The sequence below is a fragment of the Crotalus tigris genome, unplaced genomic scaffold (assembly GCF_016545835.1).
Source record: "Crotalus tigris isolate CLP2741 ecotype Arizona unplaced genomic scaffold, ASM1654583v1 scf7180000024441.2113493, whole genome shotgun sequence".
Taxonomy (NCBI): Eukaryota; Metazoa; Chordata; class Lepidosauria; order Squamata; family Viperidae; genus Crotalus; species Crotalus tigris.
The window spans coordinates 1,374,094-1,391,036 of record NW_024100610.1 but is presented as its reverse complement, the minus strand read 5'-3'; the positions used below and the strand labels follow the sequence as shown (position 1 = coordinate 1,391,036).

Below are 16,943 nucleotides of genomic sequence, written 5' to 3'. Positions count from 1 at the left end.
GGATGCTCCATCACTAGAGGTTTTTAAGAAGAGATGGAATAAGCATTTTTCCGTAATGATATAGAGATCCCTGCTCAAGCAGGGGGTTGGACAACAAGATCTTCAGCATCTCTTCCAACTCTGTAATTCTATGACTTATAAGATCAAATCATTGTAATTATTACAAATTTAAAGCCAGAGAAGTCAGTTACTATGGCTCATTTCTGAAAATAATTTTCTTTCGAAAGAACTGGAAAAATCCACTTTCCTTCACAAATGGTATCAAATTATCGGAGAGTGTCTCTGTTCAAGTTTTATGTAGTAACTTTGACTAAAATGTGCCAAGGGAATTGGGAATTTCTAGAGGTCTTGTGGAATATTTCATTTGCTTCAATTGATTGGCATAGCATCCTTGGGTGGGGGGAGGCATGTGTCACATGTGCTTTACATCACTGCAGCACAAGCTGTGCATTTTACATATTTCCAAGTGACATCACAATGTAAGAAGGCAGAGTTTACATTGTGATCTCATAATACAAACTTTCAGCATTTTGACATTATCAGGGTTAGGAACAGATGGTTATGATTTGTGCAGCTTTGAATAGGAAGCCCTAAAATTGAAATATGGGTAATCTTCACTCTTGCCTGAGACAAGGTGCTAAAATGTCAAAGTTTCCAGAAGGCAAAATGCAAAAGACGCCTCTGAAATCATTTAGCTCAGGCCCAATTGCCATATGGAAAAAAGTTTAATTAGGTCACTCAAGATCACCACCAAGAGGCATGCAAGCCAAGCAACATTTTTCCATTTCAGATTATTTCATCCGCATCACGTTAGCTTTCTTTGAAGTCTTTTTTATTTGCACATTGGAAAATAAAAAGAAAATGTGCCTGCATGTTGACTATTTATGCATTCCAAGGAAAGGATGCATAATCTTGCCAACATGATGGCTATTTTGTAGCCCAGCCCAGATCCCAGGAGGTATATAAAGAATAATTCCTGATGTGAGCAGGAAAAGGCTTTGCTTTTGTCTGTAAGCCTCTATCTTCTTCTTTGGGAGCTCTGTTGGCAACTCAGCTTTGCTTCAACTACTTGGGTTCTACCTTTTCCTTAGCCATCATGAGCAGGCAATGCTGCACCTCTAAATCCTTTAATGGGAGACGGAATTATATTTCTAGCGGTGGGCTCCATGCGGGCAGCAATGTGTCCTCCTCCTTCCGCCTCCTTGAGCATAGCAGGAGATACTCCGGAGCAAACCTGAGCAGTGGACAGGGCTACAGGGCTGCACCTTTTGGCTACAGTCTTGGGCCAGTGGGCTTTGGTGCTGGAATTGCAAAGAATGAGGGATTTAGCAGCCAAAGTGCAGGGACCAACAGCCAGGCCAGAGCAGCTGGCAATCAAAGCAGCGGCCATCACAGACATGAAGCATTCAGCAGCCAGAGTCTTGGTGGTGGGAATAGTCATGGCAGACGCTATCGGCCAGAAGGTTTCAGCACTCGAAGTCTGGGTGGCAATGTCAGACGTGCTGTCGGTGTGAACTATGAATGCCTTAGCCGCTTTGGGGAAGGGAGGGGCATCCATACAGTCCGAATCAACCCAAACCTGTTGCAGCCTCTTAGGATCCAGATTGATCCAGAGATTTCTCGAGTGAAGGAGGAGGAGCGGGAGCAGATCAAAACCCTCAACGATAAGTTTGTCTCCTTCATTGATAAGGTGAGAAGAGTGAATGGTAAGGCTGGTCTGTTGTGTTTTCTTAGAAAGCTCTCACTGGGCATTCTAATTAGAGAATGTTCTTTACCAGATGGACTAAAACTTTACTGAGTACAGATTAGGGTTGCTAGGATCATGTCCATGTCGTTCAATTATACCAGATTCTTCTTCTATTTGGAACTTGTGTTGTTTTCCTCCAATGGCCTCTTCCTTTTCTCCAGTTAGCGCACACAAAGACTAGCAATGTCTAAAATGGCAACTGCACACATGCTAGCCTCAACATTAACCTACAACTTGCACTAAATCTAGCATCCAATTATGCAAACTTGCATAAATTGTGACTTATCTGTATATGAAAAAACAACAATGGACCATTTGTTAGAGATTCCTTCTTAAAGCAATGAGCTTTTGGGGGGAGGAAATGCATATAGCTTTGGAGTGATGCACAATCCTATTCTCCTATACATAGGCTTTTTGGAGGGTTATTTTTTTGTATGTATATCTGTGAGTTAGTTTTTTTATTCCTGGCAATTGCTTGAACCAATCTCTCCAGGTTTCTTGTCAAGGTTTTTCAGAAATAGATTTCCATTGCCTCCTTCCTAAGGCTGAGAGTGACTGGCCCAAGGTCATGCAGTTGATTTCTTGCATAAGGTGGGGCTAGAATTCACCCTCTCCTGGTTTCCAGCCTGGTGTCTGACTGACTCTTATACATAGATCTAGAGCAGTGTTTCTCAACCTTGACAATTTTAAGGCATGTGGACTTCAACTCCCAGAATTCCACAGCCAGCAATGTGGAATTCTGGGTGTGGAATTCTGAGAGTTGAAGTCCACATGCCTTAAAATTGTCAAGGTTGAAAAACACTGCTCTAGAGAGTTTCAATTTTTAAAGTGTATTTATTTGAAATTGTGGCTATATTTCTCCTTGTCCTGTCAAAATGTATTTCTCAACCACTTTTTACAGCTTTTTGGTGGATTAACCAAGTGCTATACTGGAAACTGCTCTACAACATCTTTGGGGGAGTTGTGCAACATTTGTGTATGTGTGGACTGCAGTGGACCCATCATCACACACACAGCCCAGAGCAGTTCTACTAATAGAAGGTGTTGAACAGAAAGTAACAGTTAATCCAGCCTTTGTTAGCATCCTGTATGCATTAGTTAGGGAGGAAGGCATTGCAAATGCTGAGTATTGCAAATTGCCATGTTTTTCCAATGATACATTGGAAGTTCTGTCCTGTAATTCATTGCTGCAATTTTTAAGTCAATTATTCTCAAGCAAGCTAAGAATATTTTTAGAGATTGACTTTGTATTTCTGATGCTGAAAGCACACATTTGGATGTGTGCCCTTTATTTATTTATTTTTCATTAATTGGGCTTTTATAGACCATTTAAATCAGTGGTTCTCAACCTTTCTAATGCCGCGACCCCATAATACAGTTCCCCATGTTGTGGTGACCCCCAACCACTTATACATCACTGGGTGTCAGGGGCGTGGCCAAAGAAAAGGGGAAAAAATGGCGGATAGCCTTGTTTGGCGACCCCCGTGAAATGGTCGTTCCACCCCAAATGGGGTCCCGACCCACAGGTTGAGAACCACTGATTTAAATCCTCTCTTCCAAGACATGAAATGGTGATACCTAGTTTTTTTTCAGAACAATAATATCAATAACAAGAGGAAGAATAATAATTCTTTCAGTCAAAAAGTAGGCTCCTTTACCTTCCTAATATAATAGATCCTGAGGATCTGTTGATTGTCTGAAATAGTAGAAGAGCATCTTGACACTTGTCTCATTACAGGTCAAGTACTTGGAGCAACAGAATAAGCTTCTGGAAACCAAATGGAACTGCCTGCAGCAGCAGGAACCTGTGGAGAAGGCCAACATTCAGCCTCTCTTTGAAAATTACATCACATCCTTGAAGCAGCAGCTGCAGCGGCTGCTGAATGAAAGGGAACAGCTGCAATTGGAGCAGTCAAAATTCCAGGATATGGTTGAAGAGTTCAAAAGCAGGTAATCAGTGAGAGGTCAAAGCAGGTGGGAAGAAAATGATGCTTGTAAGGCCTACCCGTGTCAGAAAGTAGTTGGGGAGCCTTGAAAATGGAATTGGGTTCTCTTAAATATGGAACTGCCTTTTTATTCTGTAGTAGCAAGCAGAGGCCCGCTACCCATCAAGTCAGGTGGGCACTGCCCTTTCTGGACTGCTGTGGGGCAACAGAGCTCCTGGCTGAATGTAGATCTTCTGGCATGGGTGAGGAGAGGGAGACCTTTATCCATTATAGTCCAGTGGCTATTATCTCTTGCATTGTTTCTAGTATTTTTAAAGCAGAAATCCATAACCTGGGGCCCCAAGCAATGTGTGCCCTCCAAAAACTTGAGTGTGGTTCTCTGGGTCCCTCCCCAAATTGCCACCTGCTTATAATTGTTAATGTGGCAGAAGGTGTTAATTGCTACCTGCCCTGGGGAAGTGGGAAGGGCAATTATATCCAATGTGCTTAATCATATTAATTTAATGATGTGCTAATTTAAAAGGAAAGAAAGCAAAGTTAAGTCTGCGTTGGATTTATTTATTTGTTTGGTTGGTTGTTTGGTTAGTTAGTTGGCTGATTAGTTATAAAATTTATTCCCTTATTTATTTATTTTTTGTCAAAGTCCCATTGACTAAGGGTGAAGAGCAGACATTAGTCTAACCAACCAAAAAGGTGATAAAGTCTGGCTGTAGAGCAGTCTCGGGCAGCATTAAAATTATTGCCCATTTTGTACTACTGTCTTTCATACAGAAAAGGTTGGGGTGGAACCCTGGCTGAACATCATACAAAGATTCCCAGCTTTTGAAGAACAAAGTTCTACCTTTCCTTTCCCAAAGCATGCTATGTGTGTCCTAGTATCTCCTCTTCCTTCTTCAAATCCGGAAAGTGTTTGTAGACCTAGTGTTAGATGGAGTAATGCTGGCTGAAGTCTGTCCTTTTGAGATAATTGAAATTCTTTGAGATGATTCATTATCTGTACAATAGCCAGGAGGATCCTAATCCAGCCAATGAAACCTCTCTCCAAGTTCTGCTCCAACCATCAAGGGGCATGAGGCAAAAGCTTTGGACTCACACTCTGCCCCAATCCTGACATTCACTCACACAAATTTTGCAGTTCATTTGTTTTATTTGTACCTTGCGTATATATTTGTTTGTTCAAGCTCTTGGATATCTCCTTTTTTTCCACCTCAAGGTATGAAGAGGAAATCAACCACCGGATAAGTGCAGAAAATAATTTTGTGCTGCTAAAAAAGGTTAGATATTTCTGGTTCCTATATCTCCAAAAAGTGTAATTAAAATGATTCAACCCTCACCCAATATGTACACACTTCTGAGTAGTAGTAATGCTGGATTCGATGGAACGTAGGTTTATTGCAATAAAAATAAAGCCCTGTGAAATTTACTTGAGATCACTATGAGCCACTTTGAGACATTTTGAGACAGAGTGCAAATTGATTTCATTCATCCATTCATAACATACAAACATTTCCGTGTTCCTCACTCATTAATCACCAGTAGTATATAGAGTGGAGTTCAGGAGGCATGCTCTTTTCCTATTCCTTCCAGCTAATCATTTCTTGTTGATGGTGACATTCTGCTGGAAATGGTGACTCTGTCCCCTGTAGAACTTATCTGTCAATTTTTGAGTGATCACTGGAAGAGGAGAGATGGGACAAACAGCCCAATCTTCTTTACTGGTGTTCAAATTTTCAGTGTTTGGAAATCATGCTTTTTTTTTCTCATGATAGGTCCCAGGCTGACACACATTTCCAATATAGCAGATGATCCGCAAGATGCCAGTAGAGCAAACCATATAGCCAATGCTGATTAAGCGGCTAGGGTTAATGGGACTAATTGTCCAATATATTGGGAGGAGACCAGACTAGGAAAAAAATCCTATATAAGACACTCATAATAATAGTGAGGAACTGAAGGTTCATTTGATCAACAATCATATCAAAGTCATGAGTGGAGAATATGGAAAAAATCTTTGGGGGGAGAACACATAATAAAATGTTTTGACAAGTGAGTTTTGTTCCATTAAGGTAAATGTACTTTCTGTCATGCTTTTCAGGATGTTGATATTGCCTATAGCAACAAAGTTGATCTAGAAGTGAAAGTGGAATCATTGAGACAGGAGCTCAACTTCATCCAATGTGTCTTTGAAGCTGTAAGGATTTCTACATATGTGGCTTGTTTGTTCCTTCTGCACTGAAAAGATTCATAATCTCTGTTTCCCTTGGGTTACTTTTTTTTCCATTTTACTTTGTACCAGGAACTGGCCAAAAGAAAGGAGAGAATCTAATTTCTTTTTCATAAACCAAGGCAGAGGGATGGAAAAGATCCAGCTCTCTCCCAAATAGTTATGTATCAGAAGAATCCAAGCAACAGAAAGGATTCCGATTTGCAGGCCCATTGCAAACATTGCAGGGGATCCTCCTTAAATAGAGGAACCATGGTGGTGCTGCGGTTAGAATGCAGCATTGCAGGCTAATTCTGCCAACTGCCAACAGTTCGATCCTGAGCAGCTCAAGGTTGACTCAGCCTTCCAGCCTTCCAAAGTTGATAAAATGAGGACCCAGATTGTTGGGGGCAATAGGCTGATTCTTTAAACCACTCAGAGAGGGCAGTAAAGCACTATAGAATGATGAATAAGTGCTATTGCTATTATTGACCACCGTAAATGATGGTTGATTTTAATTATAAACCAAGTTCATATACTATATATAGTTCAAGAATTTATAAATATCTGCATCAGAGAACAGGTGGAGCAGGATTTCCAGATTCATCAGGCTCTATAATTACAAAAGTGATGTGACCACTTCAGGTGATATTTCATGAGAGTGGCAGTGAAGTTCCTGGATATTCTTTCTGAACATCTTGACTGTTCTTCCAAATTTGAGAATATAGTTGTGGATGTCTTACAATCTGATATAGTCCCTGAAATGATTTATTACCCAAACTAGGTAACATCATCAGTGCTAGACTGATGATGTTATCTAGTTTGGATAATGAAATGTTTGCAAGAAAACAATCAGGCTCAGAGAACACCAAGGACCCCTCATTTCAACCCTGAGATACAAATATTCTCCTTTATTGCTATGGCCCCTGAAACTTTTCTGTCACTGTTACTGAAATAGGTTGCATATATTGCAAATCAAACCAGCTATCCTAGGAATGAAGAATAGTGCAGCAGTCTTCTCTAGAGTCTTGAGGGAAGGGGTTAACAAGTGGAGGGAAATGGTATAATTGATAATTGGATCATTTGCTCAAAGGAGAAGATGTGAACCTTTCTAACATGTCTTCTTGTACTGGGATAGGCGTTTCCTGCATTATTCAGAGTACTTTCAATATCTTTTGCAACTTCTTCTTGACAGGAGATAGAGAGTTTACAGGCAGCAAATGCAGAAACCAATGTTATTGTGTCAATGGACAACAGTCGAGTCCTTGACATGGAAGGAATAATACACTCAGTGAGATCTCAGTATGAAGAGATTGCCCAGAAGAGCAAGGATGAGGTCAATGCTCTGTATGAAAACAAGGTAGGCTTGGCTTAACTTATGTTCCCTAGAGGGAAATGAGTGTTTTTATGATTATTGAAGTTAGTAGAATCCAAAGTTACAAAGCAACAACAAACATAAAAGAATAGGCTTTCTCCTGTATTTCAGTACAAAGAGCTACAGAACACATGGGGAAATTATTGCAACAATCTCAGCAGTGGCCATCGTGAAATCCAAGAACTTACCCGTATGGTCCAGAGATGCAGAAGTGAAGTGGAAAGTACCAAAAAACAGGTAAAGAAGCTGATCTAAGTCCAGAATAGGCAAAAAAATGTGTTTGCCAGATGCTATTGAACAACTCCCACCTGTCTTCCATCAGTAGAGCTGATGTTGCACTGTGAAGGCAAGAAAAGTCCAACTTCCGAAGAATCATCCATTACTCACCTCTTCACTAAATGCACAGGGAACAAAGCACACTTTACTACTTTACATTTGATAGTTTTAATTTTAACATCTAGAATTGGGCATGTATATAAAAAAATAAGGACACGATCAAATCCAAATCCATGTCCTGTCTGATCCTGAGAAAGGCAGGAAGCAGCATGGGCAGTGCAGGCCCTAGAAAGGTACATGTTACACACTGCCCCATGAGCTGTATTGGTTACCAGTTTTTTTCCAGGTCCAGTTCAAGGTGCGGATTTTGACCTTTAAAGCACTATATGGCATGAAGACAAGTTGTTTGAGGATCTGCCTCCCCACAGTTGTATCTATGCTTCCTATCGGGTCCAGCAGGAGAGGCATGTTATAGATTCCATATGCTAAGGAGCTGCATCTGATGGGAACTTGGGGATGGCCCTTTTCTGCCCTGGCACCTCCCCTCTGGAACATCATCCCCCCGCCAATGTTGACACTCTCTCTCACTCTCTTTCTCTCTCCCTCTCTCTCTCTCTCTATTTCATAATTCTAAACTGCCCATTTCCCTCCAAGATTAATTCCAATCCTATTGACCTTTAGGAAATCTTTCAGCAGGCCTCAGGATTCCTTGGTAACAAAGAGGCCACAAGTTGGTTGCATTATGCATTCTCCCATGATCTTGTTTTTATAAATATATGTCTAATTGTTTTTAATAGTGACTTAAGATTGTTTTAATTGTTAATTTTATTGAATGCCATCCATGGATGCACTCATGAGATGAGCAGGTATACAAATCTGATGAACAAACAGATGTGAATTTATTGGGAATTTTTCCAGTGTTAATTTTATAGATTAAGAATACAGTGCTGATATTTACATTAGATCTCCCATCAAGTCTTTCTTAGGCTTGTCCCTGATTGGCTTCCAAGTTCAGACAAGATTGAATTTGTTCAGATAGTATGGCTCTAGTATTATGAATTAACAGACATTTTGATCATTCTGAAATGGGATGCAAAACCTAGGGGCCATCATCATTAAATGTGATCCCCAGAGTCCCTCCAAAATATACTACTGAATGATCATTTTTAATATGCAGAAAGGATAAATGACAAATGACATGGGGACTCAGCAGATTAAATGTATAATTAAAGTTCACTTCAAGCACATTTGACTTACCCTGTCCTCTTCTTCTTGGGGAGCCATCTAAAGACCAACTTCATCCTCATCCCCAGAAGAATTGATAGAACATTAAGAATCACTAAAATTCAGACAATCTGATTGATGGATTTACAAAAAGAACGTGCTTTCTTTCTCTCTCTCCCCCCCCCAGTCATTTTGTGCCTCTGTATTTAACTCCCCCTTTCTCTCCTCTCCACTTCCTGCTGATGAAGCTCCACTTGTCCCAAGTTCATTTTTTTTTTTTTTGGTCTGGCTTTTTTCAAGATTGATGCTTTACAGACATCTATTGCTGACAATGAGCAGCGAGGAGAGAGTGCTTTGAAAGATGCCAAGTTAAAGCTAACTGAGGTAGAGAACAATCTGCAGAACTCAAAAGATGAATTGGCTCGCCTGCTGAGAGATTACCAGACCATGCTGAATGTCAAGATTGCCCTGGATATTGAGATTGCTATGTATAAGTCACTTCTGGAGGGAGAAGAGAAGAGGTAAGTGGGTTAAAAAAAAAATGGCAAAAAATTCCAAAACATACAACTACAGATTGCTAATGTTCTTGTGGGAAAGTCATCTGATCATATTTCAGGACTATAATGTGCTGTAATAAAAATACTGAATGAATCAGCTGATACTTTCAGTATAGAGAGAGCTGCTATTTAAATTGCTTTTCACTGTTTATGGCCATTTTTTTACCTTTAATAAACTCCAGATTGTGATTGGGGGGGGGGTAAAAAACATAGGACAAATACACTAATATACAGCATTTGAATCCACCAGCTGTCCTAAAGGATCACAGTTCAAAAATGAGCTGGGAAAGTGTTTAAACATTTGAAACTCAATCAGCCATCTCCTTCATACTGATATCTGGGATACATAACTAGCTTCTTGGGACATTAATAATTATTCTTTCTCTTTTCTCCACAGGATATCTAATGCTCCTCCTGTTAACATATGTAAGTATTTTTGAAAAGCACATGTGTATCGTCATGAATATTTGCCTGATGCCCTAGATACATAACCTTGGATTACAAAAAAAGAATGTTATTCAGCATTGCTTCCCCCCCCCCCTATTCTTATAGCTGTTGTAGGTTCTTCCAACATCTCTGTAGCTGGTGGATGTTCTTATGGCAGGACAATCGGAAGGAGACAAGGTTACACCCAAAGAAACAAGAACAGCAGTGGAAGATCCAGCTCTAGAAGTGGAGATCATGGCAGCAAACATGCACTAACCCCTAGGAGTGGAGACAGCCTTTCTAAATCCTCCATAAGCTCTGGGTTTGGACAAAGTGGTAGCCCTACTGTGGTCTCATCTACTCCTAAGAATTCTGATCTGGCCAATGTGGGAAGTCCTGGAAGTGGAGGGTATAGTTCTAAGAGTAGAGGATACAGCAGCACAAACACAACACATATTTCTGCAACTACTGGGGTTTCTAGCAAAGGTGCCTCCGGAGGGATCTCTGTGAGTGGCAGCTATAATATCCAGAGCAGTGGAGGATACTCTGGGGATGATTACATCAGTCTTTATTAGAACATGGCACAATGACATCTCAACATTCTCCACCTCTTTGTGAGCAAAACTGTAGCACACTCTAAAAATTAAACGAGGGAAGGAAAATTTCATTAAACTTCTGCTGGGGCAAGTTTTCCACTAAGTTCCCCATGTATGGGTAATCATTTGCTGTGACAGTGCACAGCTTTTTCAGTTTATTCCTGAAGCTAATTGTTCCTGTCAATGCAGGGGGTGGGATTAATAATTGCATTGGGAGCCTTTTTTGCCATCTCCACAAAGCCATGGATATTGAGTGTGTTTATGTGTGTGTGAACCACTTAAAATAATAAGAAGTCAGTTGGCCATGTTAGGAAAAACATGGGTAGAAACAGAGATGGGGAAGGAAAGGGAAGACTTTCCAAACTAGTAGAATACTTCAGCAGATATTTTAAAGGATTACGCCTTGAGCAGCAGGTGTTTCCCGCTAATATTTATTTAAAGAAGCCTCATTTAATCGCTCCCCTGCCCCCAAATGAAAACCAGTAGCTTACTTTCCTTTTTGTCTAGGCAGTGGGTTGGGTAAAATCATATTTAGGAATGTATCTTTCTGATATTTGAGTCTTGGCCAGGAATAGAACACTAGCCTGGAGAACATGCAGGACAGTCTAGTTTAATCTAAGGAGAATCTAGTTCATTTTGAAAGCAAGTTTAAAAATTGAATCATTGATAGTTGGAGAGTTTTTGATTGGCTCAAAGGGGGAAAAAAAGATACTCCACCATTCCATTCAACAAAAATTGCCATATATTTATAGTCTATGGGTAGGAAGAAGGGCCCGTTGAGGGACTGCATGACAAATCTTTGGGCAAGAGACTTCACTGTTGAAATGGTCTGTTGATCTGGAGAGATTTGCAAACAGATTTGCTTCCCATCATAACCAGCATATTAGCTTTGTTAATAAGGCAAATCGACAAACCTTAATTAAGTAAAGTATGAAGAAGAACAGTGATGGCATTTAGGAAACAATCATGAGAAAATTTGGAGAAGAGGCTGACTTCTGTTTTTTTTTTAACTGAAGCATTTCTGAACTCCAAAGGAGTCTTATCATCATTCACACTTTCTAGGGAGCCCCTAAAATTGTGATTTTTGTGAGAAACCCTTAAAACTTTCTCCCTAGCACAGAAGTCCAATATTCCTTTGACAGTATATTCCCACAATTCCTAAGACAGCAGTTCAGGTCTTTCAAATATATGACCTCTTAACAGAGCTACATCTCTCTGCTGTAACGCCATAGGTACTTCCATAGGAGTTGCAGGTATTGAGAATGTCAACAAAAAGCACAAAAATAATATCTGAATTACGCTTCAAATTTCTAATCCCATGCATGTGGGAGCACATGTGACACATAGCTATTGTCCAAGTGCCTGCCATTATTACTGAAAAAAAATTCCTCCTAGTTTTTTTGTCTTGCATGTTTCGTGCAATTTTTCCAAATGAAATAGGATTTCATTCTTTAGCTGTAAAAATCTGAAGTGTCCAAGAATGAATGTCTAAAATGTAACTGATGGCCTCTTTGAATAATGAGAAGACAGAAAGTGGCTTCCTACATTTGGAATGAATGATGCTTCTCAGATTTGATTATACTTTTAAATGCTACTTATCTGATCAATTGGCTAAATCTGAATAAATCACACTTTTCCATACAAAAAGCAATATTTGCAAGCGACAGTAATACCTGAGGCTTTGAGGGCCACAGAATTCAAGATACTGTTGTTTTTCATTTTTCATTGAAACAGATACAAAACAGTGCTTTTCTACTGGATGGAAATAGTTATTAGAATTTGTATTCAATGAGCAGCTCTTCTGAATTTCTTGGCATGAAAAAGTTGTTGTTACTAGGTTTTAAACCAAGTAGAGGCTTATGGTAAAAAAAACGTTTATGAAAAATCATTTCTGGGACATTTTGCAAGGTTTCACTGCAGCAATCCTATGCAGTTGTAGTGGCTGCAGAAATGTGCCTGGATACTATGCTAAAACCAGAGCCAGAATTCTATTAAGAACTCAAGGAAAAGCAAACAGAATGTGGGTAGTTGTAAAAGTGAATAGTGCAAATATCAATTGTGTGTAGCCTGTTGGAGCAAGTGTTCATCTTTTTTAGATTTAGAATGATGGCAGTGTTGGTTTTAAGGATCTAGGCTTGGTTCTATGAATGGCTGCTCTGATGGAACAATAGTAACAAAGTATTTTTACTCTGGGGAAAAGAATGGTTTGTTTTTGTTTCTATAGAGATATAGGTGTGTATGGCATTAGCAACCCCCTTTTTTTCTCATGTTGTTATTGTCCATTTACAAACTGCCTTTATAGCCACTGCACAGGCCACCTCCCATCCTTTACCATTCTAGTTAGCGATATGCATTAACACATAGATGCATTGACTAAATCATGGTGCAGAATTATTATTATTTTGGATGGGTTGAAGAGTTTATGTGTATGCTGCTCATAAAAATGTGTCCCCTCTCTCTTTTCTATGGCATGCAAGTTAGAACTGGCCTGCATTTAAAAGAAACTGTTCTGCCACAGTCTGAACCAGCCCAAATTGTCATAATCTGTATTACATGTTGAGGTGAAGAAGGCAAGTGCTACTCTTTGCTTGAGAATGTGCCTTAGTTCTTCAGTAATTTATCCTGCACTCTATTTATCTAAACAAATAAATTCTTCTTGCTCTAAGCAACTGCTCTTTCTGGCTTCAAGATTTTCTTATAAGCATTTACAATTGGCAGTTGATAGTGGATCAAGGTCAAAACAGAGTAAATAAAGAAGAGTTCAAAAGACTTTCCTGTCAGAAGCACCATTCATTTCCCAGACTATGCATGAAACATGCATTACTAACAGTTTTTGTACAACTATGCTTGTATTGCATTTGTGAATAAAGCTGAGCTTCCCCCCCAAAAAAATGGGAAATGGTACCTAGATAATTCACATCTATCAATCAGTTAATCAACCAATGCCTGGTGTGCATGTCTAAATACATGCTTTTGAAAATGCTATGAAACAATTTGAACCTCACAAAATTGTGCATGATACTGTGTATATTGTGGGAAGATGCACCATGTGTGCATAGCAAAGAAAAATATACACCATACTGCAGTTTCCCCTGTGAATAGGGTTGCAAAAAGGACGCTTGCAGGTAAAGCATATACAAAAATTAACACTAATGAAAAATGAATCATAGAATCAAAGGGACCTTAGAGGTGGTCCAATCTGCTGCCCAAATCAGAAGACCTTATTCCATCCCACACAAAGGGCTGTCCAATATTTTCTTGAAAACCTCCAGTGATGGAGCACCCACAACTCCACAAAGCAGGCTATTTCACTGATTAATTACTCTCATTGCCAGGAAATTTTTCTTTAGTTCCAGATTGGATTTCTCTTTAACCAGTTTCCATCTATGGCTTCTTTTCCTGCTCTTAGGTGCTATGGAAAATAAATTTGAGTCCCTTCCTCTTCTCTGTGACAGCCCCTCATGTACTGGAAGATAGCGATCATGACTCCTCTAATCCTCTTTGTTAAGCTAGACATACCTAGCTCCCTTCATTGTATGATATATCCTGCAGGCTTTTTATCATCTTCTCTGCACTCTTCCTAGGATCTCAGTTTCTTTATTTTATCATGGAGGCCAGAAGTGGATGGATCTGCTTTAAAACATGCTGGTTCTAGACTCCCTGCATCAGACACAAACTTGGTGTGATAATCAGAACCCCATTTATGACTTCATGATTCTGATGTGCTTACCAGCAGACCTATGATACTGGACTGTGTCCTGGAAATCATGACTTAAATGTCAGCAAACAAGTCAAGGAAAATGTTGAGCAACTATGCAACAAATAGCAATATGTAGCACCATCTAGTGGGAAATGAAGATAGATAACTCACAGAAAAATGATTTAAATTAAATCTATTCCACCTTTAATTTCAAAAGTCTGCCATTTATCTTTTCAATTTTACCCCTTACGTGTTTCTGTTCCTTTGAATTTTATATTCAGTTTTACATCTATACGTCTCTTCCCTATTTATTTTTTTTGCTTTTCCTACTTTCTGTTTTTTTTTTCTTGATTCTTCTTCTTCTTGTGCCATATCCGTTATCAGACGTTGGCGATCATGTTGGCGATCCTGTTTTTATCAGCAGCCGCACAAAAAAGTGCTGCTGAGTTTTGTCCAAACCAGTCCCTTAGATTTTGAAGCCATGATTTTCTTGATTATGTTTGTAAATATTTAGTAAAGTAAAAAAAATGAACTTTTTTCTTTTGTTGAGACAGTTCTGTATGGATTAGTATTTCTCTCCACTTCTTAATGCTACTACTAATGTTCATCTTCCTGATGCTACAAATTCTGGAAATTGTCCATCCTTTACCATCTCCCACCCTCTTCTTCTTCCTCCCCCTCCCCCTCTCCCTCTTCCTCCTCCTCTTCCTCCTCACTCCCCTCACCCTTCCTTTCCCCTTCTTTGCTAGTTTTGCTTAGGGAGCTCACAGTCATCAACTGAGTTTGCACGAAACACTGATATAGTTTAATTTATGCTGAAATATGGTTGGCTAGTTGGTGAACCAGTATGACATATGATCACAGCTTTAGAAATGCCCTTCACCGTCAATTTACTATGCTTTCCTCCTGTCCCAGAGCAAAGAGGAAATCATATCAGTAAAAATCATGCTGCCCCTACAGCAAGTTTTTAAGTGCACCCCAAACAGGACCAGTGTGCTTGTTGTCTATGAAGCTTCTCTGTGCAACTTTGGAAGGGGAACAATTGTACATTTTTCATAGCCAAAATCAGATCATCTCTAAGCATAGGAACAGCTAGCAATTGGCACAGGGAAAGTGTGTCTGGGTGGTGCTTATAAGACTGGTGCTCTGATTTTTAAGGCTGTCAACTTATGGACCTAATGGCCTCTAGATGGCAGCTAAACTTAGCTGCAAGGTAGTGATCACTTGGATTTGTGCAGCCCAGGTGTGTGTGTGTGTGTGTGTGTGTGTGTGTGTGTGTGTGTGTGTAATGGAATTTGGACATGTGAAAGGGGTTTTCAGATATGTAGTGCTCTAGGGTACAATCAAGTCATTTCTATAAAATTCTGGACCTAATGAGTAATGGAGCTGTCAATCATTTGACCACTAGATGACACCAGAGAGACAGAATATTTGTATCTCTTGGTTTCCATCGGATAGTCCTCCAGATTTGTGAATGGTGATGCAGTGGTTGGATCAAGCACTTTATATTTTAATAGGTTGATATACCAATCCAACCTGTCTGACTCTAAGCAGCAGTAGCAGTTTGCAAATCTCAATGGCATCATCTAAGATCTCATTCATACGGTCTGCTTACCATTACCTGAAGTTGCCCCACTTAACCATTTTCTGAGGCTACAGTTTTCACAATGGAGCATGCGTCTTGTAGACAGCCCACAGCCAAGACAGGAGAAAGTTAACCCAAATCACCCCAAGGTTAAAGTGTTTACCCGATGACCACAGCTGAAGTCTATGGGGACATTCTAGCTTACATGGAAGAGTCATCTTTACTGATTTTTGCATTAATCATAGAGTGCTCAGAGCACTGATCATTAGAAGAGCAGGAGAAGGAAAACAAAAACAGCTGTATGTTGAAGCCAAATTGATACCTGGTTACACTGAACAAGGAATGAATTTTTTAAAAAAGAAAATTCTGTAAGAAGAACTGATGATGTATTGCAGAGGTGTCAAACTGCTGGCCCGCAGGCTGGTTTCATCATACCAGAGCCGCGCCCACCCCATTGCCGGCAACGGCGAAAAAGCTCTGATACGTTGTGCGATGTCACGTGACGTTGCGAGTTTGACATGTCTGATGTATTGGGAAGGGAAATCCCCACCACACTGTTATAGAAGTCCAAGACTAGCAACTTTTGAATTAAACTTTCAGTTATGCGCATTAAGCCAGGAATGTGCTAGTCAATTTGGGGGTTTCTGAATGTTTTTTTTTTAAATTAGGTGGTAAAATGCAAAACCCCCACAACCCTACAGAGGAGGAGGAAAAAGAAAGCCAAGAGAGTGATTATACACTGAAGAAAGGAAATCTAATTATAATATAGAAGTTAAATTAAAATAAACATGACCTCCCCAATCAATTTACAGAAAAAATAAAAAGATCCATATGTAATTATATAGACAGTGATATACAATTAATTTAATCCTTAATTTTATCATGAAATAATGACCATATAGAACTTCTTTTCTGTTAAGAACAGTGACTTTACAAAAATAAGCAAGAGGCTCATGGATCCATTCCTTAAAATCAGAAGACCAATTTTCTTTCCAGAGCATAGTGCAGGGGTCTTCAAACCTGGCCCTTTTATGATTTGTGGACTTCAACTCCCAGAATTCCTCAGAATTCCGGAGCTCTGAGAAATGTTGTTTAGTGGTTTTGAAATCTCATCTGCCAGCTCCTTCAGATCTGGTCTGCTTTCTCCCTGCTGCCCATCACCGTATTGCCATCTTTTCCCATTAGGGGACTGATAATTTCCTTGACTTTCTTCTTGTTCCTTACATATTGAAGGACACTTTTTTGTTGTTGTTTCTGGCATTTATTGCAAGTCTTAGTTCATTCTTTTAAAAATAGAGAAAAGAAAAG

The 16,943-nt window shown here is 39.6% G+C and overlaps 1 protein-coding gene across 1 annotated transcript in view; it reads left to right on the top strand.

Moving 5' to 3' along the window:
* The first annotated feature begins 1,096 nt into the window (after positions 1-1,096).
* LOC120302974 (keratin, type II cytoskeletal 7-like) overlaps positions 1,097-16,943 on the top strand; it is a 47,433-nt gene continuing 31,586 nt past the window's right edge. The window contains exons 1-4 of the mRNA XM_039332017.1: positions 1,097-1,690; positions 3,486-3,697; positions 4,907-4,967; positions 5,789-5,884. Coding sequence (XP_039187951.1) covers positions 1,097-1,690; positions 3,486-3,697; positions 4,907-4,967; positions 5,789-5,884 — 963 coding nt within the window. The remainder of the gene's footprint in view (positions 1,691-3,485; positions 3,698-4,906; positions 4,968-5,788; positions 5,885-16,943) is intronic.